This window comes from Macrobrachium nipponense, chromosome 43 (genome assembly GCF_015104395.2).
Source record: "Macrobrachium nipponense isolate FS-2020 chromosome 43, ASM1510439v2, whole genome shotgun sequence".
NCBI lineage: Eukaryota > Metazoa > Arthropoda > Malacostraca > Decapoda > Palaemonidae > Macrobrachium > Macrobrachium nipponense.
Genome location: NC_061104.1, coordinates 16,392,903 through 16,417,210, shown reverse-complemented (window position 1 = coordinate 16,417,210; position 24,308 = coordinate 16,392,903). Strand labels below are relative to the sequence as shown.

General features: G+C 38.0%; 1 protein-coding gene across 1 annotated transcript in view; it reads left to right on the top strand.

Annotated features, from left to right (window-relative positions):
* Window positions 1–24,308, top strand: part of LOC135213542 (irregular chiasm C-roughest protein-like) — a 222,023-nt gene that overhangs the window by 130,981 nt on the left and 66,734 nt on the right. Inside the window, exon 8 of the mRNA XM_064247493.1 lies at window positions 13,872–14,130. Coding sequence (XP_064103563.1) covers window positions 13,872–14,130 — 259 coding nt within the window. The remainder of the gene's footprint in view (window positions 1–13,871; window positions 14,131–24,308) is intronic.

The window sequence follows — 24,308 nt, the reverse complement described above, 5'->3', positions numbered from 1 at the left end:
TTTTACAATCTAAGTTTTTTTTTTTTATACCTTTTATCTGAGGAAGGAATTTCTTTGCATCCAGTTGGCTATAGAGTCATAAAATCCAGTTGGCTATAGTCATTTACACAGTCTATATTATGAATTATATCACATAAGGTCTCGACCCTCTTTTAAAGTGAATAAACTGTTATGAAAACTGAGGGGAGTCGGGGAACTTATGAAGGTTTGATTGGGTGGAGAACAATGAGAATAAAGCAGAAAAAACAATAGGTCCAGCAATTGCATGTGAATAACACATGCTGTACAAGAACATATCACAGGCCAATAGCCAAGTACTTGGAATGTGATGCTTTCAAAACAATTGGATTTATAAAATAATTCAAACCTTTATATTTTTATCAGTAAAAGAAACTATAAAAGACACTGATTTAACCATTTTTGATATTTGGTGTTAGGTAGGAAATGAATTCTTGTAGTATTACGCAAAGATGTCACAAGGCCAATTACATCGAGACACCCTACCTTACCTTCCCTAAACATGCTTAACCTAACCTAGGGCTGTGGGTCCTACCTGATCCCCTCGCCTAATATGACCTAGAATCCCCTAGTCATAGAGTATTTACAGGAAGGCATCCTAAAGTAACTTCTCTTGGTGAACCTAATAAGGTGCCAGGTCGTACTTAACAGGATGGGATGGAAATCACAAAAGTTAAATATTCATAAAATCATCCTAACCTAACATTCCACTCCAGATCCAAATTGTCTAGGGGGACTTGCTCCCTGTCTTCCCTTAATACAGCATATTCCATACCTTCAGGCTGGAATGTATTAGCCAGAAAGAATAGAGTTATCCCTGATGTGCTGTAGTTCTTTGCTGAGTAATCTCCAGCTCTCACAGTGAGTTTAATCCCCTTTTCTCACAATAACAAGGGTGGATCTAGAAACATTTATCCAACTTGGTGCATTAGGAGGGTAAAGGGTGGTCTTTTTTACCTTGTAAAGATATGTGTACTTCATACTGAAAAAACATGCTCACTTTATGCTACTTTTTGTGGAATGTGTTGATTCACGAGCCTATTAGGCAATGACATAAAATGTGACATTCTAACTCCAACTAAACATATTTTCCATGATCACTGTTATTGATCATAGCAACGAATTATGTATCTGTTAGTTAGTTGTAGAGGGTCACATCCTTGTAATATATATGTATAGAGCTAGCAGAGTACAAGCAGAGGAATAAAACGGTAACCCATTCTTAAGTCATAGCTACTGAAAGTGTTAACTTTCAGGTGGCAAGTCTTCTGGAATTTAGTAGCTTGCTCTTTAGCCTTTTCAACCCTGATTATGAACGCCACAGTTCACTAAATACCAGGAACATAACTAATCAGGTTAGCAAGGGCACGATGGGACGTTAATAGAGCGTGACCATCAATATGCAGAATTTGAACCATTGTTGTCTTTGTTGATAGGTAAGGATGCTAGATTACACCACAGTGCCATATCATATGTACTATGTAAAGTTGAAAAGGATAATGAAATTGCTTGTTACATGACAAAACCATAGATTTCGATTTACAGTCTTCAGTCATTAAAATATTTTTGTTCAATAAACTGTTAGGAATTTTCACCCTCACACCTTCATTCGTTATTTAGAAGTGAACGAATTGCCTCGTTAACCGTTAATCTTCATGTTCCATTTCCTCTTCTCCCTCACGTTTCCTTCACCCATTTTCTCTTGCGTTTCCAAACCTTTCCATCCCTTCTTCCCCTCCCCCCTTTCCCCCTCTTACTTCCCTCCCCCAGCTCACTCTTCATCCCCATCCCCTCTTAACTCGTCAGACGCGCCGTTAGACCCAACAACGACGAGGTGTTGTGATCTCTGCCGATGTTCCTGCTAATTATGACGATCGCCAATTAGCCTCTCGGAGGATTGGCAAGTGGGAGGACGGATCGTTGCCGATATTGGTCATGTCAGATGAAGTCCCCCCGACCTCCCTTTCCTTCTCCTCCCCCCTCCCCTTCCTCCCCCCTCCCCACTACTGAGATGGGGGTCGGTACGATGGACTGCTCCCCCGGCTGCTGTTGCCGCTGCGGTGTCCTCCAATTATCTCGTAATGCTAATGAAGTGGATACTACTCGGAAGTCTCTTGTTTTACGCTGAAGAGGCCAAACGCTGCCGCTTGTTGTGATGGATTTAAGATACTAGGGACGCATTAGACCTACTCCGGTTCTAATTAAGGTTCTCTCGTCCGTATTGTGTAAGTTGTTCCATTTGACGTGGAGATGATAATATATTATGGAATATATACTTTAGGTCCCTTGGTTTTGCGTCTATTATTTATTGTTTCTTGGTCACACTTTCATCATTTCTTACGCAGTTCGTCTATGATGACCACGCGAAATTTGGGATTACCGTAACTGATATAAGTCTCTTATTAATTCATCAAGCTAATTACTGCTATCATTTCTGATGCAGTTCATGTATATCTGACTCCTGCCTTTGGGATTACCTTAATTAACCGGAATTATCTTGTGAACTCCCAATAGAGCAGGCTGAGAACCAAGAATGATTAAAGGTATATTTATAGGTCACGTTCCTGTAGACCCAGATTAAAGGTATGACATGACCCCGTTTGCATTTGGAGTGACGGGGAGTCTCGGAACTCGCATGAAGGGTTAAGTTATAACCAGGTGGGTCTTGAAGGTGTGATTTTACTTGTAGAAGCCTCATCAGATCTTATTTGGGATATCAATGGTGCTCTTGTAAAAAAAAAAAAAAAAAAAAAAAAAAACTGTAGGTCATTAGACATTATTACCCCTGAATTGCCCTTTCATTTGCGACTAAAGCAGTTCTTTTTTTTCTTACCAGATTAATAATAATACCATTACTAATTTTAATCAAGTTTTTTTTCTACATTTTTGCCCACGTACTCTGGAATTAAATACGGTGAATTGTGAGACATATTTGTGTGTATGTGTATAATATATATATATATATTATATATATATATATATATATATATATATATATATATATATATATATGATATAATATATATACTATATATCTATATTATATATATATATATATATATAATATATATGTGTGTGTGTGTGTGTGTGTGTGTGGTATGCATATATTATATATATATCTATATATCTATATATATATATATATATATATATATATATATATATATAAATAAACGTATTAGCGCGTGATGGCTGTAATAACCTTACCCATATGAAAGTGCATGCTTGTGTCGTTACTATCTTTGGTTTTGGACTTTGTCTATGTAGTAACCCTAAGGAACATTTCACCCAAAATTTCGGGTGTAAAAATAAATAAGATTAATAAAAATAATAGATAAGTAAATCAACAAGAACTCTGCTGACGACTTCAAGTCAAATTAGAAGTGACTTTGAGTGCGCCAACTGACTTTAAAAGGCAATTCATAATTTACCGAAGTGAGCGGAACTGCCGTTAGCCTTATGATGCCGATGCTTTGCGGAGTCTCTCTCTCTCTCTCTCTCCTCGCTCGTTGGCAGGATAATACTTCTTTTTTAATCTTTTTTATCTTTTATTATCTGGATAATACTTCTGAGGGAAAACCTCCCGCGCCTTCTTAAGCATTTCCTTCCGTTTCAGGGTAATATTAAATTTGTCTTTTTTTCTATTTTTCTACATCCTCATCTCCCTCTCATATTTTTCCCTCCTTTGTGCCTCATCTTACCTCATTTGCCCTCCATCTTGCCCCTGTGAATATGTTATGCAAATAGACAAGGCAGCCCTCCTATTCCTCCTCCTCCTCCTCCTCCTCCTCCTCCTCCTCCTCCTCCTCCTCCTGACCCGCACCCCCACCCCCAGGTATCCTAACGTCTTATTCGCCCCCCAACTGGTTTTTCACGTGGCCCATAAGCAGCAGTGCCCCTTCTCTTCTCCTCTCCCCCTACCATTACCTAGTCCCTCTCCCCCTTCCCTTAACCTCCCCCTCCCCCTCGCTCTCGTCTGCTCCTCCTCCTCCTTGCCTACCACTTTCCCCCTCCGTTTTCCCTCACCCCCCTCTCCCTCCCGTCCTCCCCTTCCCTCCCCCTTCCCTCGTACTCCTCCCTCGCATCCCCCTCTCCCTCCCCTCATCCTCTTCTCTCCCGTCCCCTTCCACTCCCCCCCCTCTCCCTTCCTCCCTACTTCTCCCTCTTCCCCTTCTTCGTGCTCAGTATCCTCGGCGAAATAATTTTCCAGTCCTTGGCGCCGATGCTCCCTCATTCGCCATTACCTCAATGCAAATGCTCATGATGCATGTGTGAGAGAGAGCCCCCCCCTCCCCAAATGCCCCCTTCCCCGAATGATAGTGTAATCAAGGCGCAGACACAGACGCGAGATGAAGGAGATTTTTTTTTTTTTTTTTTTTTTTTTTTTTTTTTTTGTTTTTTTTTTTTTTTTTTTTTACGCTGCGTGTCACGACCTCAAATGAAAATTGCCAATTTTAGTCTCGGCTCGTGGTTTTTTTTTTTTTTTTCTCCTTTTTGGGGGGATGGGGGTGGATTTGGTTGGGGGCACCTTTGTGTATTGTCTGTTTTTTTTTTTTTTTTTCATTTTAAGGGTTTATGCATTTTCTATCCTTTTTCTTTTTTTTTTGTTATTGCGTTGGGAAATATTTCGTGGATGGCTTTTGCTGTTTATCAGAAGGAAATATGTTTTTTTTTTATGTTTATTTTTTTCTCAATTTTGCGTTTTGTATATTTTCGCTTTTTTTTTAAATTGCGTTTGTGTATTTCCTTTTGTCATTTTTCCTAGTTTTTTTTAGTTTGTTTCCTTTTTTTGGGGATTTTTTTTTTTTGGGGGGGGGGGAGGGGGGGGGGGGATTTTTTCTTTTTTCCCTATTTTTTTTCGGGATTTTTCTTTTTCCTATTTTTTTGTTTTTTGGGGATTTTTCTTTTTCCTTTTTTGGGGGGGATTTTTCCTTTTCCTATTTTTAGTTTTTTTTTTCGGGAGTTTTCCTTTTCCCATTTTTTTTTTCGGGAGTTTTCCTTTTCCTTTTTTTTCGGGATTTTTCCTTTTCCTATTTTTTTTTCGGGATTTATCTCTTTTCTTTTTTGTGATGAGAAAATTTTACTCCCAAGTTCTTTATGTTTTACCGGGAGAAAGTTGTTTGTCTGTAAATAATGAACAACGTTCAAGGGAGTATTTTCTCTTGGCAAAGTTGCCTGTATAATAAAACTGAGAAATACTCGAAAATGTTTATTCATCAGTGAAGTCCATAATTAATGTGAAATGAAAATAATTAATGTCGGATAATTAATTTTCATATCAAGTGTTTGAAGAATATTTAACCGAATAATAATTAGATTTAGGTTTGTGATTATAATTATGTTTCAGTACTTGTATCAGATTAATATTAAATTAAAAGAATTTTAAGTCTTATTGTATGCTAAAATACGATGGTTTAAGGTGGGCGTTTGTTGTCTCGGGTATAATCAATGAACAAAATATGGAGGATTTAATCATTTTCCGTGTAGGTGATAAAAACCTTGCCCTTTAAGAAAAGGAAAAACGAATAAAAGGAAGTAGGGAAAAACATTGAAAAAATATTTATATTTTTGGTTTTATGGTACTGGAAAACTGATAATTTAGTTGCCTTTTGATTACATATATATATATATATATATATATTATATATATATTATAATATATATATATATATATATATATATATATATATATATATATATCTATATATATATATATATATAATATATATATATATAATATATATATATATATATATATATATATATATATATATATATATATATATATATATATATATATTCTTAAGCACTTTTAAAGTATTCTTACTTGTTTGGTAGTGACAATTTGTAATGATATTTGCTTGTTAATGGCTTTGATCTTTGTTCTGTGAAATTTCTTGTTTATGTTTCTATTTATTTATTTTACTTTGTACCCGAAGAAGTGTACGCAATACACGAAAGCGCTTGGTACCTGGTTTTTGATTCTTCACCTTTCATGTGGCTATTTACGTATATATATATATATATAGTATAATATATATATATATATATATATATATATATATATATCATATATATATAAAATTCAAGCTACAAATGTCCTTTAATATCTAAATTCACTTTACTCCCAAATGATATATTTTCATATATGTACCGAAGGGGAATTTTTTTTAATTGATAATAATTTCGTCCCCCATGGGATCGAACCACCGTCCAAGTGGACGGGGACGAAATCAGGACAGTCAGTGACGCTATCCAATCAGCCAACAGAGACGCTATAAGTTCATATCGATTCTGACCTTACAGATCACCCTCGATCTGGGTGCTTTCGTAATTAGAATCGATATGAAACCCCGTCTACCATGTTGGCCAATTCGAGCGTTTGACAGCACGTAGCCTTTTGTTATAAATAATTTATCACATCGAACCGTGATCCATTTATATATCAATTCAAGCTTGAATTGATATATAAATGGATCACGGTTCGATGTGATAATTATTCAAATATATATATATATTGTATATATATATATATATATATATATATATATATATATATATATATATATATATATATATATATATATATATATATATATATATATATATAATATATAATTATATATATATCTATAATTATAATATCTATATATATATATATATATATATTATATTAATATATATATATATATTATATATATATATATATGTGTGTGTGTGTGTGTGTGTGTGTGTGTGTGTGTGTATGTATATATGTATATATATGTAGGTATGTATATATATATATATATATATATATATATATATATATATATATATATATATTATATATATAATAATGCATGCACGCGGAAAATACTAGCTTGTTATATCGTTACCCAACGAAAAAAAAAATCGTTTCAAGTTGGCTGTAGTTGCTGCTGATTGAAGAGAGCTGAAATGTCAATGTAAAGGTCACCGAAAAGTTAATACGGGATTATTGAAGATTTGTACTCAACTGTTCTTATAATACAAACCGTTTACGTAAGGACGTATTGACAGCGTTTCTGATCGCACGATCGGCGAGGCCAAGCGACGTCAGGTCTGGTCAGTGCGTGGGTGGGTTACAGCATTTCTCTCTCTCTCTCTCTCTCTCTCTCTCTCTCTCTCTCTCTCTCTCTCTCTCTCTCTCTTCAGAATTCAGTGGTTATCATTTATGCAGTGCACGTGAACAGCCGTAGTAAAACTCGAGCAATATATTACGACATTCTAGCCCAAGTTTGAAAACTACAAGAATTCATAACTGGGCCCCTACCCCCATCACCCCTACCCCCCTCCAAAAAAAAGTGGCAATTTCGCATGGCCCGGCGTCAGGGCTGGCCCCCCTCCCCCCTCTTTCACCCGGGGTGGTGAAGGAATGCCGCGTTATTCATCATTAACATTGCGTCGTAATTAATGACGCTAATGAACCTGTCTTTGATGCAGTGTTCTGCAAATATCGTTCTAATGCCCCCCCCCCCCCCCCTCACCCCACACACCCAATCTCCGCCCCCCCCCCCCCCGCGAAAAAAAGAAAAAAAAAAAACTGTTGCTTGTTGCGGTTTCTTCTGGCTCAGAACGGTGCTTAATAATTCCAGGTGCCTTGTTTCGTAAGGTCCGTGTCTTTTTAGATTAGATTTTCATTGGAAGTTACTTGTAAAGTTTGATTTTATGAAATTTAGGCTGCCAAGCCAAGCACTCGCGCTTCAAATCATTCAGCGCTGTAGACGCTGAAAATAGGGTGTTGGTGTGGTTGGATAGCCAGACAAAGATTTTCAGAAAATAAGATACCAAGAAAACCAAGAAAGAAGGAGAGAAGCTGGAGTGGCGGTAAAGTAAAAGGCTAAAGAATGGGTGCAGCTATGGCCCCTAAGGGACACTGCAAACACCCTTTAGTAATGCCTACAGTGCATCACGTGAGATGCATTGCCCTACCCACCTTGTAATGTACGGAATTTTCCATTTCTTGTACTGGTTTAAGAGTTCGAATCATCTGTATAGGTCTAGGCCCAGTTTAAGGAGTGCAAAGACAAAATAAAGTGTCCCTTACAGCTCTCCATCGCTAGGCCTATGCAGTCAGTATACCCGCCGCCCCTACACCCAGTTCCTATAGGACAGGTAATTGTTTGCGCATCCTGAAATGTATTAGGGAATCCCTCTAAATGCAATTTATGCAAATTCGAGAAGGCCCAGAATAAATGAGAGAAGACTTACTGCGTGATGAAGTTTGGGAAACTACCAAATGAACCAGCGTCGCTTACAGCAATTCCCTAGAAGGAAGGTCTTGGAGGAGTATGTTGAAGATGTGTTATTTTGTTGTTGTTATTTTTATTATTTTGTATGTTTTTCATTATTGTGCTATGACTGCTGAAGTATCTTGCAATAATATGTGAGAATAATTTTTTTTTCACTTCCAATGATTCAAAAGTCACCGTTATATCAAGATTTTATAGCAAGGAACTTCGACAATCTTGTTAGCTCAAGCGGTCACCAATTGAGAATTATAATTTCTCGATTGTTGCGACTGTTTTTGCTGCGATTGTGGTGTCATCATGACTACTGTTGTTATTTTTATGTTTTTGTGTCAAGTCAGTTTTCTGCCAGTCAGTTTTAATAGACGAATGGTTGATGAGATACATGAAGTGTTTGTTGAATTCGACTTAGACTGACATTGATTGATCAGCCGAATTAGAACTTCCTGTGCAAAGTTTATGCTAATGGGTTTCATTACTTCACGGCAATTGATATTATTTAACTCTACATTTCAAATACTTCACAGTAATGTGGTGTTATTTAACTTGTCTTTCGAAATGTTTGACCTCAAGTCCCCCACATTTGACCTCAAATCTCCCCACATTTAACCTCATGTTTCCCAAATTTGACCTCAGGTGTCCCATATTTGACCTTAGTTTTTCCATATTTGACCTCGTCTCCCATATTTGACCTTAGTTTTTCAATATTTGACATCGTCTCCCATATTTGACCTTATTTTTCCAATATTTGACCTCGTCTCCCAATTTGACCTCAAGTCCCTCACATTTGACCTCAAGTCTCTTGTATTTGACCTCTAGTCCCTCCTCAAGTCTCCCTTATTTAATCTAAAGTCTCCCATATTTGACCTTAGTTTTCCAATATTTGACCTCGTCTCCCAATTTGACCAAGTCCTTCACATTTGACCTCAAGTCTTTTGTATTTGACCTTAAGTCTCCCATATTTAACCTCAAATCTCCCATACTTGACCTCACTCGCCGGTCTCCCTTCTCCCAAAATGCCAGGAAATCTCGCTTTTTGTATATTTTCCCTAGTCCAGATGGCATTTCGGAGAAATATAGAAAAAAAGGAATAAACAGAGGCTATTATTATAATCAATTGGCTTTTGCCCTATCGGGGTTCAAAGCGAAGGCCTACCTTTAAGCCTAATGGAATTTTCCCATTCTCCGTTGAGCTTAAGCCTAAATATGAATCACATAAAGCTATTAATCCTTAAAAGATAGAAAACAGGGGAAAAAAAAGACGTTTTTGTTTAAATCAGATTTACAGAGGATCTGTAACACACCTGGTATAATACAGTGTTATTTATTCAGTCAGAAGCCTTCATGTAGAGAACATGAAATATATTCTCTGGTCAAGGATCATAAATTCCTAAATAAAGGAGATGGAGGAGAAGACTTTATAGGTTAAGAATCATAAAGTCTGTAAATGCGTTTTTTTAATTGTAATCCAGAAAAACGTTTAGAATTCCTTATTTTTAAAAATATTCTTAAAGTTTGTCAGCTGACGATAATTTCCAGCTTTGAAAGTGTAGCCCCAAAAATTGGAACAGATATATAGGTATTTATTTATTTATTTATTTATTTATTTATATATTTATTTATTTATTTATTTATTTATTTATTTATTTATTTATTTATTTATTTATTTATTTATTTATTTATTTATTTATTTATTTATTTTGTGGGGCATTGCAGTATTTGATGAAGGCAAAGGATTTTTCTGTTATGAAACATAATTTGGAAGCGTTAAAAACATTTATTGTAAATTTATCAGTTACCTGTTAAGGTTTGGTAGTGTCCCAAGAAAATAACAAGTACTGAGCAGCCTTTATTGCATTATATATAAAACCAAGTTGCATTGATCTACCATACTGCCTCTTCTTTATAATAATGTCGCCCCAATACTCGTTAATCTCTCTCTCTCTCTCTCTCTCTCTCTCTCTCTCTGTTTATCTACATTTGCACCTGCATTTCGGCCTCCAACCAATATCTATTATACTTTACTTTATTATATATCTTCCTCTTTACTAAGCAATTTTTATAGTCATGGAAATATGTTCATTTTTAAGAGAAAATGTGGGGTAAGTATGCAACAATTTCAGTTTTGAATAAGCATTACTTAAGGTTCTTTGCATAGTCACTTCGGTCTATAGCTGCAACCCCTTTCATTCGTTTTACTGTACCTCCGTCCATATTCTCTTGTCTTCCTTCGTACCCTCCACCCGCTGCTAACAATTGCTTTAACATTATTTCCAGCTCTGACCTTTGACCTAAATGTTATATACCAGTATTCCAGTTCCATATTCCAGGAATATTTCGCCAGTAGGTCTAACAGAATGCGACAACACCATTGGACCGTTGCAGTCTGTTTGACATTACTTCTTCAAATCAATCATGTCCATGTAAAGACGCCGAGGGCTTTATTTATTAATTTTTTTTTATATAACCTTTCCCAGAAACTGGCAGACGGTGAATAATAGTAAACGGAGTTTATCTGTATCATGTTTTTTTTTCTAATACCGTCAGTATTAAAACCTAGTATTTTACTTTTATTTCCCCGTGGTGAACAAACATCAAGATATGATTGAATGTGCCACGATGATCAGACTCGATAAAGGTCGGGGGTTGACACGAAATGTTATGGGTAATGTCAAGCTTATGTGCATGAGCGCGCGCGCCTGAGAGAGAGAGAGAGAGAGAGAGAGAGAGAGAGAGAGAGAGAGAGAGATTTGTGACTAAAACTGGCGTCATATCATCTAGGTTATTGACGCAGAGAGAGAGAGAGAGAAGGGAAAATTTTCAGCAGAGAGAGAGAGAGAGAATGGAAATAAATTTCTAGAAGAGAGAGAGAGAGAGAGAGAGAGAGAGAGAGAGAGAGAGAGAGAGTTGGAGGTGGGCAAGTAAGCCTTTCGTCGGAATGACTTTCGAATTTTAATTAATATTTAAGGATAACGATAAAATAAATTCGTTTAATGTATTTGACATAGTAACTACTGCAATGTAGGTTATAGTTAATATTAATGTACAGGTGGCTACTTCTAGGTCGCATAGGAGGCAAAAAATATAGAACTCATAAACATTAATGAGAGAAAACAGAATGAAACCGTTCACTTTAATTCATGCTTTGATTGTTTTTGGATGAACAGCCATGATTACGATGTCAATGCTCTTGTAAAAATATATATCGATGCCAACTGATTATATTTGATTTTCATCCGTCAAGAGTGTATGTTTAGTGTACATATACTATACTGTGTATATTTGTATACATACATACGTACATAAATAAAACGCACAGCATTTGCCCCGCCTTTTCATCCACGCATTAAACAGCGCAGGAGAGAAAATATAAAACCAGAAAGTTCGAAAAGGTGGAGCGAACGGAAAGTTCAGCCTGTGCGTGAGATGGTCATTTGTAACGTCTATTTGCACTGAGACTTGTCGCGCCTCCCGAGCGCCATCTGTTGGGCAGAATTTTTCTGCTTTCGTGCTCGCAAATGTAGTTTACCGAGAAAAGTTGTAGAAGCAAATGTTTGAAAAGTCGAGCGACCCAGGCTATTTCCCGATTCTTTCGCTTATTTGCAAATGGACTGAAGGTATTAGGATTGTAAAGCTTTTGTTGGTAGGCGAATAGTAGTGGCGTTTCTGATAGCCAGTTTTCGCTTACTCGGGGAGTAAGCCTACGAGCTGCTATGTTGTTGTTGTTGTTGGTTGGGAAAGGGGGTGTTAGGAGTTAGGAAAGGTCTATGGAAGAGCCCAAAAAGGTCTGAAAAAAGGAATTTTAGGATAGTTGATTTATGATTTATTTATGTAACATTTTCGACGAATGAGAGGCCTGAAAACTGATATTAACTCTAAGAAACTGACAATGAAGGAAAATCTCGTATGACTTTGTCTAATCAATCATTGGTGACTGACATGCCGTTGTTATAAACATCCAAAATGAGTCTGTAACATTTTTTCCTATTCAATAGGTAACTGTATATCAGAAATGACATCCTGAAAAAAATGAACTATAAATATGAGAGCGCGAAATACGTATCATATGTCACCATTTCTATAAAACGAAGATCTGGGTTTTTCATTTATATATCAATAAGCTTGAAGGTCACATTCAGTCGTGCTTACAATTGTTGGTTTTTTTTTCGTGTCATTAGCAGAAATATGTCTTTACTGATGCCATTTCTTAGAAAATAATAGGAACTAATTATAAACATTAATAAATGTTAAAAATGTATGTATATTCATGTCAGTATCTTTTATTTTTACATTGTATGAACACCAAAAAAAGAGCGCCTCAGTGGCGTGATTGGTATGGACTCGACCAGCCACCTCAGTGGCCGCGAGTTCGATTCTCGGGCATTCCACTGAGGAGTGAGAGATGTGTATTTCTGGTGATAGAAGTTCACTCTCGACGTGGTTCGGAAGTCACGTAGAATCGTTGGTCCCGTTGCTGAATAACCAACCACTGGTTCCATGCAACGTAAAAACACCATACAAACAAACAAACAAACAATAAAACCAAGAGAGTTACAGAGCAGTAAAAAGCTACAACATTTAAACCAATAATGGCATATCATGGGATTCCTTTGAACGCAAACCTCACAGACGAAGGCAGCGTCCAGTTTGCTAATTACTGCACTTCTCGAGTACTAGTGGCAAAAGTGGTTGGTTCCTCGAAAGCTTCTTGCATCATCATTGGATTCCGTTGAATATCATACGCTTTTATGACAAAATAGATTAATTTGACAAGAATAAATTTTATTAGCCATGAAAGTAAAGACATCTGTTTGTTCTGGCAGCCACACAGGATTTTTGCAATTGCAAACTAAAATATCACTTTTTCCTGAATAACCCAGGTGTATTGTAGCTGCTGTTGTTGTTATTATTACAGTTCCTTAAACCAATAATATTTTATTTGCCTTTCCTTGGGTCAGAATTTTAGCTATTATTATTGTAATTAATTACAGTTCCTTCAGTCAATTTTGCTCGTACTCATTTCAGAATTATGTTTATTATTGTTGTAATTAATTACAGTTCCTTCATGTCCCATTTGCTCGTCCTTAGGTCAGAATTGTAGCTGATATTGTTGTAATTAATTACAGTTCATATAGTCAACAATTATCCCATTTGCTCTTCCTTAGGTCAGAATTGTAGCTATTATTGTTGTAATTAATTACAGTTCATTCAATCAGTAGTGTCCCGTTTACTCCTAATTTCAAAATTGGGACTATTATTGTTGTAATTAATGACAGTTAATTTAATCAATAATGTCCCATTTGCTCTTCCTCGGATCAGAATTGTGGCTATTATTGTTGTAATTAATTACAGTTACTTCAGTCAACGCTGTCCCATTCGCTCTTCCTCATTTCAGAATTGTGTATTATTGTTGTAATTAATTATAGTTCTTTCAACCAATAATATCCCATTGTTGTAATTAATTACAGTTCCTTCAGTTGATAATATCCCGTTTGCTCTTCTTCGTTTCAGAATTGTAGCTAATTATCATTATAATTCATTACAGTTCATTTAATCAGTCATGTCCCATTCGCTCTTCCCCAGGTCATAGCGAAGGGGCGAGAGTACGAGGTGATCGTCGCGCCCTCCACGGCGGGAGTGTACATCTGCGTCGCCTCCGTCAGAGGGTTCTCCGAGCTGCAAGGTCGAGTCCGGGTCCTGGTGAAGGGGCCGCCCCAGATCGTGAGCTCCGGCGAGCAGCAGGGGCGCATGGGGGACACGGTGACCTTGGAATGCACTACGGTCTCCATCCCGACGCCCCTCAGGATCACCTGGACCTACAGAGGGAGAGAGATAGATCTCGGTGAGTATCGTTTGCCGGCTGCGCCATCGCCATCTTGAATTCAAGATGGCGATGGCTTCGCTGCGTCGTCACTTCGTCCTTTTTGGAGGGACGTTATTGGGGAACGTTTGGGACTTTTGGGAGTGAAATGCCTTTTGTGGGGGGGGGAGGGGGAGGTTGCGTTTCGTTGGTTTTTGTGTGTCTGTGTAGGCAGTAAGAGGATGTTTATAAGCTGTATGAGCGCCTCAGTGGCATGATCGGTTTGGTCTTGCCTGCCACCTAGGTGGTAGCGAGTTCGATTCTCGGGCATTCCATTGAGGTGTGAGAGATGTGTATTTCTGGTGATAGAAGTTCACTCTCGACGTGGTTCGGAATTCACGTAAAGCCGTTGGTCCCGTTCCTGAATAACCACTAGTTCCATGCAACGTAAAAACACCATACAAATAAAAATAAAATAAAGTTAGCTGAATGATTGTAATTGTAAGTCTCTATGTGTGTGTGTGTGTGTGTAGTACGAGGATTTTTTTTAACCTGTATGATTATAATTATGAGTTTGCTGTACGAAGGAGTTGAAGGTTCTGATGTTTGCATAAAATTGTAAAGAAAGCCCGAATTTGTCGCCCAGAATTGTAAACATGTATCGAGTAGGTTGTAATTTGTGTATTTGTGCGTGTGTGTGTGTTTAGTACGAGGATGTTTGCATCCTGCATGAATATAATTACGAGTGCTTTACAGAGGCTTTGAAGGTACTTTTGTTTGTTCTACAGAAGTTTGAAGATCATTCGAATTTGTTGTATAGAAGTGTTAACATGCATCGAGTAGGTTGTAATGTGTGTGTGTGTGTGTGTGTGTGGGTAGGACGAGGATATTTGTAACCTGGTTGTACAAAAGTGTAAAGATAATTCGAATTTGTTGTACAGAAATGTAAACATAAGGAGAGTATCATATAAAATATTTGAAATATAGTTAAGAATTATTAGTAAATATTGGTTGATTCCAAAGAGTTATGAAGATAATGCATGCTGGTTGAAAAGCTGTGTGAAGAGATTTAAGAAATTGGTCATTCAGAGGCATTAAGTTACTGCGAGTTGGTTGCAGTCAAATGCGAATACAACAAAAGCTGCCTTTTATTGCTTTTACGATTCCAAATATCTGATTTTGGGTGTGCTGTTACAAATAACAGTAAGGACTAATGCTACTATACATTTGTTTTATTATTTTATGAGTGGCTGAGCAATTGGTACGTATTCCCGCTTGCTTGGAAAATAAGGAAAATAGCAAGAATTACGGAACTGAAAAGGCACGAAGTCTGCAAGCAAATCTGTAATCCTAGTATACTAAAAATAAAGTACACAATACCTTAGGTCTCTTTATAAGTCGCATTACAACGACTATGACTTTTCCGATGCAGGCTTCTGTTTATAGACTTGGATTATTGCATCCGCTTCAACATGCAATATACAGTTTTACTTTTATTTTTTTTTTATTTTTATTTTTTTTTTTTGCATGTATCCTGTGCTTTCAGGTGCGGAATTACTGTTATTTCTTGCAAACCGAGATTTTTGGCGTTTAAACGTTTCTTGAAGTCTTTGTTTCGTTTTTAAGCCGGAGAAAGTATATAGATATTAGCAGATTCAACTTTGGAAAGAAACAACGCAATTCTCTCTCTCTCTCTCTCTCTCTCTCTCTCTCTCTCTCTCTCTCTCTCTCTCGTAAACGGTCTGAAGTCTGCGCGTGCGTGGTTTATTGGTAAATACATTCACAATATATATTAATGGGTCCAACTTTGAAAAGAAACAACACAACCAACTTCTCTCTCTCTCTCTCTTCTCTCTCTCTCTCTCTCTCTCTCTCTCTCTCTCTCTCTCTCATACGCACACAAACGCGCGCGTCCGTACTTTCTGTACAATAAGTCTGCATGTGTATTGTAAGTAACTGTGAACAACGCATATATATATATATATATATATATATATATATATATATATATATATATATATATATAATATATATATATATAGTATATATATATATATATGTATATTATATATATATATATATATATATATATATATATATACTATATATATATATACATACATACTACTTACATACATACAGTCAAGATTTTTACGCAAACCAAGACCACGGCGTGAGCCATCAATATCCGTCATCTGACGCTGGTTCGCGTGCAATCGACAGTTTGCCTTTAAATGGACCAAAAACATGACATTTTTGTGATATATATATTCTGCCTTTCTTAAATATAAACAGGAATGTTTTAAAGCCATGCTCTCGTTATATATATATATATATATATATATATATATATATATATATATATATATATATATATATATATATATACATATATATATATATATATATATATATGTATATATATATATATATATTATCATACATACACACACACACACACACACACACACACACACACACACATATATATATATATATATATATATATATATATATATATAATATATATATATATATATATATATATTTAATTAGCTTTTTTTGAATCTGTATTTTTTTTCTTAGCTTTTTCAGTCTTTATTTTTCTTAGCTTTTCTTCTTAGCTGTTTTCATCTATCATTTTGTCTTAGCTTTTTAATCTACGTTATTTCTTATCTTTTTTTAATAGAAAAATTTTTTTTTAATCTATATTTTTACATACATATTAATTAGCTTTTTTGAATCTGTATTTTTTTCTTAGCTTTTTCAGTCTTATTTTTCTTAGCTTTTCTTCTTAGCTGTTTTCATCTATCATTTTGTCTTAACTTTTTAATCTACGTTATTTCTTATCTTATTTTAATAGAAATTTTTTTTTAATCTATATTTTTACATACATCTCTAATCTGATAACCTTTTATATTATTAAAAGTGTTGTATTGTGATTAAAAGTCATTTTTACTTTTTGAATAAAAAACGGGAATGTTAACGTCATGCTCTACTAAGTTCGTTTTAGTTTTTATTTTTAATCTCTTAAGTTTTTATATATATTATTACATGTGTTAGAATGTGATTAATATGTTGTTTTAGGGTTTCAGTAACTATTTCTTACTGAATGGATTTTCTTGTGATAAATCCTTTTTGAGAGAGAGAGAGAGAGAGAGAGAGAGAGAGAGAGAGAGAGAGAGAGAGAGAGAGTTTCAATAGTATCTTAGCATTTAGAATGACTTCTTTCTTTAATGAACAGTTTGGCAATATTGAACATTGAAAGTGTAGTATTAGAACACATAAAAATATTTTTAATGAGAGAGAGAGAGAGAGAGAGAGAGAGAGAGAGAGAGAGAGAGAGAGATCTGCTCCAGAGAGAAAAAAAGAGAGAGAGTCAGTTGTTGTTGGGTTAAGGGACAGGAGGGATAGAGGGGGTGGGGGTAGTGGGATCGAGAGAGAGAGAGAGAGAGAGAGAGAGAGAGAGAGAGAGAGAGAGAGAGGAGGCAGAGATGCTGCCTCCATGAAAGCATCTGCGAAAGCGCGAAAGCATCAGATAACGGATATCGAAGTCGTGGAAGCGACTTGGGCATGCCATTTGCAAAAATTGAATCCGTTGGAATTCCCGCGGAGGAGAGATTTATAATCCTTCCTGTTACGTTGCGAGCGGCCTGGCGACGTCGAGTACAGACGCCCTATTGTGCCAGAATTCCTATTTGGGACCCCTCTCCTCCCCCCTCCCCCCAGCAAACACACACACACACACAAGATGCCAGACACTGCGAGGGGATTACAGCGTAACAAAGTTATGGTTATGGATCTGCTATAGTAAGAGAGAGAGAGAGACCTTACCTTACAGACCTTACATCTTGTTCGGGTTGCCCCAGGTCCCTCAGTGTGAGGCACCTCTAATGTCTACCAGAGAGTTGCTAGTACATCTTCCGTATATTTTGCATCTTTCCAATCTTGGATTGGTCTGGGATGCCAGTTTTAGATATTTGGTCGAGCGTTATTCTTAACACACATCTACGGCTCACTCCTGATATATTTCCCTCAGATGAGCTGGCAAACGCCATTGAATAGACGCTGCATTATCGATGCTGGTGGTGCATCGTGGTATTAATTGTCCTGTGTTGCTTTGTCCCTTAATTTTTCCTGGTGTTGTTTTGGGCACTAGTAATCTACCTCCTGCTTTGCTCTTTCTGATCTTTTTAGCTTCCATGAATTTTTGATTTTGTTCTATTCCTTCTATCTTTTTGTTTTCCCATGGACCTGAATTATCATGTTATCGTTCTCTTCTCCTTTTCTAGACTATATAATTTTAAGAATTGTAGTCTTTTCCCAGTAGTCTATGGTCCTTTAACTTTCTTCTATTCTAGCTGTAAGGACCGTTTGTACACGTCTCTATTTGTGCAATATCCTTTTGATAGTGTTGGGTACCATATCATATTATTTGCAATATTTCAAGTGGACCTACGAACATTGTGTTTTATAAAGCAATAATCATGTGTTGCAGCTTTTCTTGTTTTGAAGTGCCCGTAACAACATTCCCATTTTTTTGCTTTACATTTTTGGCCACAGAGTTTGCTATTTGATCATTGCAATAACCATGTTCCTATTCATCATCACACCAAGGTCCTTTAAACTGCTTCCCTTATTTGTGGATGGTCCCTCATTATTTAGGTCCCTTATCTGCATAATAGCTTTCCTTTCTCTTTGTCTCCAATAATTTTATTGCTTCAAATTTATCAAGAGTTAAATACCCATCCTTTTATTTACCTCCTGCCCAATCATATACTTTGTTGTTTGTTAAGGTCCTCTTTGTAAGAGCGTTCCTTACCGTTCATCACAAGTTATTTCTCTACTTATTCTTGTGTCCATCTGCGAAAACTACTCACTACCGAATCCTTAACATTATTGTCTATGTCTTCAATCATAATAACAAACAGTATTGCAGCTAACACCGTACCTTGCGGCACACCGGATATTACCTTGGCTTCATCCGATTTCTCGTCGTTTGCAATAACTATCTGTTTTCTGTTGTGTAAAAATTCTTTTAACCATCTTCCTACTTTATCCACGATATTGTGTTTTCTAATTTTCTTCGCTAATATATTATGGTCTACTTTATCAAAAGCTTTTGCAAAGTCTAAATAAACCACATCTGTTTCATTTCCGCTTTTCATATTTTTGAATATGTTCTCACGGTGGGACTAACAGTTGGTTTGTGTACTTTTTCCGGGTACGAAACCATGTTGTCCTTTATTAAACAAATTATTTTTTATTAAATGTTTCATAATATTTTCTTCATTACCCTTTCATACACTTTCATAATATGTGATGTTAGACTCACAGGCCTATAATTACTTGCCTCTAGTCTTGATCCACTTTTGAAAGTAGGGGTAATATATGCTAATTTGTGCTCATCATATATCTTGCCTGTATCTACACTTTGTCTTAATAATATTGCAAGTGGCTTTGCGATAGAATGAAACTACTTTCCTTAACAAAATAGCAGGAATTCCATCAGGCCCTGCAGCAGCTCCATTTTTAATTTCATTAATAGCCTGCACAATATCAGCTTCATTAATATCTATGTCAGCTAAATATTTCACTATTTTCATCCCTTACTTCTATATCATTATCTTCATTATCTATTCTAGGGGTGAATTCTCTCTTATATCGTTCTGCCAGTATGTTGCAAATTTCTTTTTTCATTCGTTAATCTCCCTTCAATTCTCAGAGGGCCTATTTCTATTCTTCTTTTATTCATCTTCTTCGCATATGAGTATGCACATTTTACCATATATTTCATAGTTTTGACATATCTTAGGATGTTTGTAGTAACATCTTTCTCCAAATCTGCAATTCCTCTTTTCAAAAGGTTGCAGATTTTGTCTTTCTTGTCTATTTTTTCCTCTTTCCCGTCATTGTATAGATCTGGGTAGAGCCTCTTCGGGATTTGCTTTTCTGTTGTCATATCGTAATTTATTTCTTCGTAGGTATGCTGCTTTATTGCCTCATATGTAGTATCAATGAGTATCTCTGCATCCATACTTTTATCTTGTTCTTTGTTTTCCTTATTTTTTTTCTGTCATTTCATTTTTGTTTACTTCTCTTCCGTTTTCCTTTTCTTCTTTTTTTTTTCTTCTTCTTCCTTCCTCTTCTCTTCTTCTTCATCTCAACTATTTGTACATTCAATCTTGATTTAATAACTTGTCTATCCATGATAGACATGTTGAACAAAAAATTCTTGTATCTTTTCTCAAATCTTGTATTACCTCAGCACACTGTGGATGGTCGGAATGTTGCATGCAGCACATTTTCTGATTAGGTTTTGTGGTTGACTATGTCTACCAAACCTTACACAGTTTGCATGCTTTGGCATTCTTTTTCCTAATGCATCAATTAGGATATTCACAAGATTCACCTTATTCATTTTCTTTGTCGGAATATGTTGGTTTTATGTATATTTTCTTTATGAGTCTCTTGACCACTTGGATTTTATTTGGAACTTCTTCAATTATTTTTAAGATGTTTTCATTAGATTTGTTCCAGTTTGAAGGATTATATCCTTCTAATATATCTATGAATGCTTTTGTATCTTTTTGGTTAGGACTGTTGCTGATTTCATAGATGAGAAATGCCAGTTCCCTTCCTGCTACCTCATCGTATTGCGAATCTGCTAAACACGCCAAATTACGCCACCTCTTCCCGCAGTTGGAACTTACTGCCATCTTGTTCTGATTTATAGTATTACACTTGATAAACCCTTAAACGCGACTGACGTATTTTACGTCGAGATAAATTGTCTGTCGGGTGCCGACTGGACGTATTTTACGTCGACATACAAAAGTTTTTTTTAAAATTCGCGGAAAAATACTTATAGGCCTACCAGCCTAAAACTTTTGAATCACGCGCCTTGGGGGATGCTGGGAGTCCACGGATCAAGGCCTTGTTTTGTTTTGAAGCGTGACCCAGGTGCGCATGCGCGATATCCCTTCTTCTCGCTCCAGCCAGCATCAGTAGCGCACCATCCGAGAGCGATCTTTCGTGAAAAAGCGTGTTTTTCTGGACTTGTGCGAGACTTTGAGCATTTGTATTGCTACAGGACATTCGTAGATATGTCTCAACGACGTGTGAACCGTGAAAGGCGCGTTTTACCGCCCGGAAGGGATCGTGTAAGGCGAGTTTTGGACATGGATGCTGGCGAGGGGCCAAGCCACCCAGCATGACCCCGCGCCTCAAGGCCGTTCTGTGCGGCCACGTGTTGGCTGAAAGTGTTTCGGGAACACATCGTTTGCCTTTGGTTACCCCTAGAAAGCATGTGGGCGTCCTTAGGGGCATTCGTAGGCATTTGGGAGGCCTCCAACCAAGGGACATAGACGAATATCTTTCGGAGCTTGATCGGGAACATGTCGCAAGTCCTCATTTTGATGGCGGATGGTCATCGAGTGATGAGGACATCAGTCCCGATGAAGTGAGGATGAATATTTTGCCCCCAATGTCCGTTCGAGGCTCACATCCCGAAAGTGAGCTCGAATTCAGTGCATACGAGGGGGAATCTGAGGGGGTGGGGGAGGGGGAGGGTGGGGATACGGGCTCAAGTTTTATCGCAGAGGACGATACAGAAAGTGAGGGCCTAAGTGAGGGATGAATGGGTCCACGGGGGGGGGTAGTGTGCATTCGTGCCCGCACCCGTGCGCGTGCGCGCGCACGGGCACGTAGAAGGTCGGCTCGTCGCGCCAGCCAAGGTGAAGGTCGGTCGTCGAGAGTGACGAGGGGTGGACGGAGGACCCCACCCCTCCTAACATGCACCCTTCACGGCAACCCCTGGGATGACCGTACCAGTACCCCTGACTGTTTTGGATTCATCCCGCTTTTCTGACGCGGGAATTGCTGGAATACCTGGTACACGAGCGGTGGACTACGCTCGGTACTGCCGATATGAGCTGAAGACGACCTTGTCGTATTCCTGGCGGGGTTTGCAACCTCATTGACATGGCACATTTTTTGGGCTCCACATTTATTTTGGTTTGACACCTGCTATCGACGTCAGGCAATATTGGAAGAGAAGTTATTTTTTATATATGCCGAATGTGCCTGGCGTTATGTCCCGTGATAATTTCCTGGCGATGGACAGGTACTTCAACGCCTTCAACCGAAGGGCCATACCCGGAATAACAGTGATCGCCCTCATTTTAGTGCGTACAGTGTTGGATTATATCCGTGAGCGATGTAGTAATCTCGTGATTCCTGGAAAGAACCTGTCTTTGGATGAGGGATGATGCCTTACAAAGGACGTCTTAGTATAAAAGTGTATAACCCCAACCCCAAGAAGCCAAAGAAATATGGTGTGAAATTCTTTCTCATTACCGAGGCCAACACTGGATACGTTGTGGACTTTTCAGTGTATACCGGGGTATTCTCCACGCTGCGTGACACTGTATTCAACCTTGTGGGACGTTTCCGTAACCAGGGATATCACCTGTTTATGGATATTATTATAACTCGGTATCCCTGGGCCCAGGAACTGTATGAAGCAGGTGTTCACGTCAGTGGTACCCTTCGGTTGGTGCGTGGGGCCCCGAATGTCCTCAAGAGTTTCGCTAGTCATCCGCAACACCTGGCAAGAGGAGAGACAGAGTGGCGGCGGAAGGGCGCTGTCTTCGTCATCTGTTGGAAGGGTGTCCGACTCGTCCCCATGGTTACGACGAGTCATGAACCCATCCAAGAAGAGATCGTACAGCGGAAGAAGACACGTCGACAGGGCCGAGTTGTGTTTGAGGAGTTTTCGTACCGAGCGGGCCTACTGTCATTGGGCACTACAGGCACATGGGAGGAGTTGATCTCTTTGATCAGCTCATCCAGTACTATCCTTCGCCAGGAGAACCAGAAGGTGGACACAGAACTCCTCAAATACATCCTTCAGTTGGCCCTCCAAAATGCCTACATACTGTACTGTGGGTACCGCGGTGACAATCTTCCGAGTTGACCCACGCACTCCTAGAGTAGCCGGGAATGCCCTCATCAACTTCGATCCGATGAGTGGCCTTCCATAACTGACCCCCCTGCCCCGAGAGCTGCAGATCTGCCCCTAGAGGAAAGGGCAGATAGGAGGGCCAACTTCGCTCGACCTGCCGCCGCCCCCTGCTGCCGCCGTCGCCCCTGCTGACGACGCCCTGCTGACGACGCCCCTGCTGACGACGCCCCTGCTGACGACGCCCCTGCTGACGACGCCCCTGCTGCCGCCGCCCCTGCTGACCGACGACGCCCCTGCTGTCGCCGCCCTGCTGACGACACCCTGCTGACGACGCCCCTGCTACGACGCCCCTCTTGCTGCCGGCCCCGCCATCACCGCTTCTCGTCGGGTAGTGGACCCTGCGTGTCGGCTGCAGCCAGGGGAACACATACTGGAGGCCATAGAAGGGCGAAGGCAGAAACGGTGCCGGGTGTGCCATATGAATGGCAGAAGGAGAGACACCCGGTCTTCTGTCGTCTCTGCAAAGTTGCTCTTTGCAGGATAGGGGAGTGTGACCGAAAGTATCACACTAAGGTCATGTATTGGAGCGCGCCCCCTAAACCGACAGCGGAGGGCGCACGGGGCCGCCGGGTCCATCAGCAGTAAGGGCGCGCGTCTCCCTCCTCCACCTGTACCTCGTCATGTCGAGTGGAAAAAAATGCAAGACTCTTCAATGGAGGAGGGAGAAAACAAGAATAGAACGAAGAGTCAGGATTACGAGTGAGTATTCTGCATTTATTTTATATTTAGTTTTATATTTATTACAATTTTTTATATCTGAATGTGTGCATGATAAAATAATAATAAGACATTTCATTGTATGCGAAAAGAGAAGTGTCACCTGCATTCCTTTTATTTATGTATTGGTACCAGAATCGAAGAATGTAATATATATTTTACGTATAAAAAAAACAAATATATATATATATATATATATATATATATATATATATATATATATATATATATATATATATATATATATATATATCTATATCTATATATATATTTATATATATATAGATATATAGATATATATATATATATATATATATATATATATATATTATAAATATTTTTGGGGGGTGGGGGGTAAGCAAATACTTACAGTCTAGTAATATTCAATCATTTACCTTCACTTTAAACAAATTGCAAGTCTCTAGAACAATATCTCGATTTATGGTGAATATTTGAATATTTTTATTCCTCCGCGCGC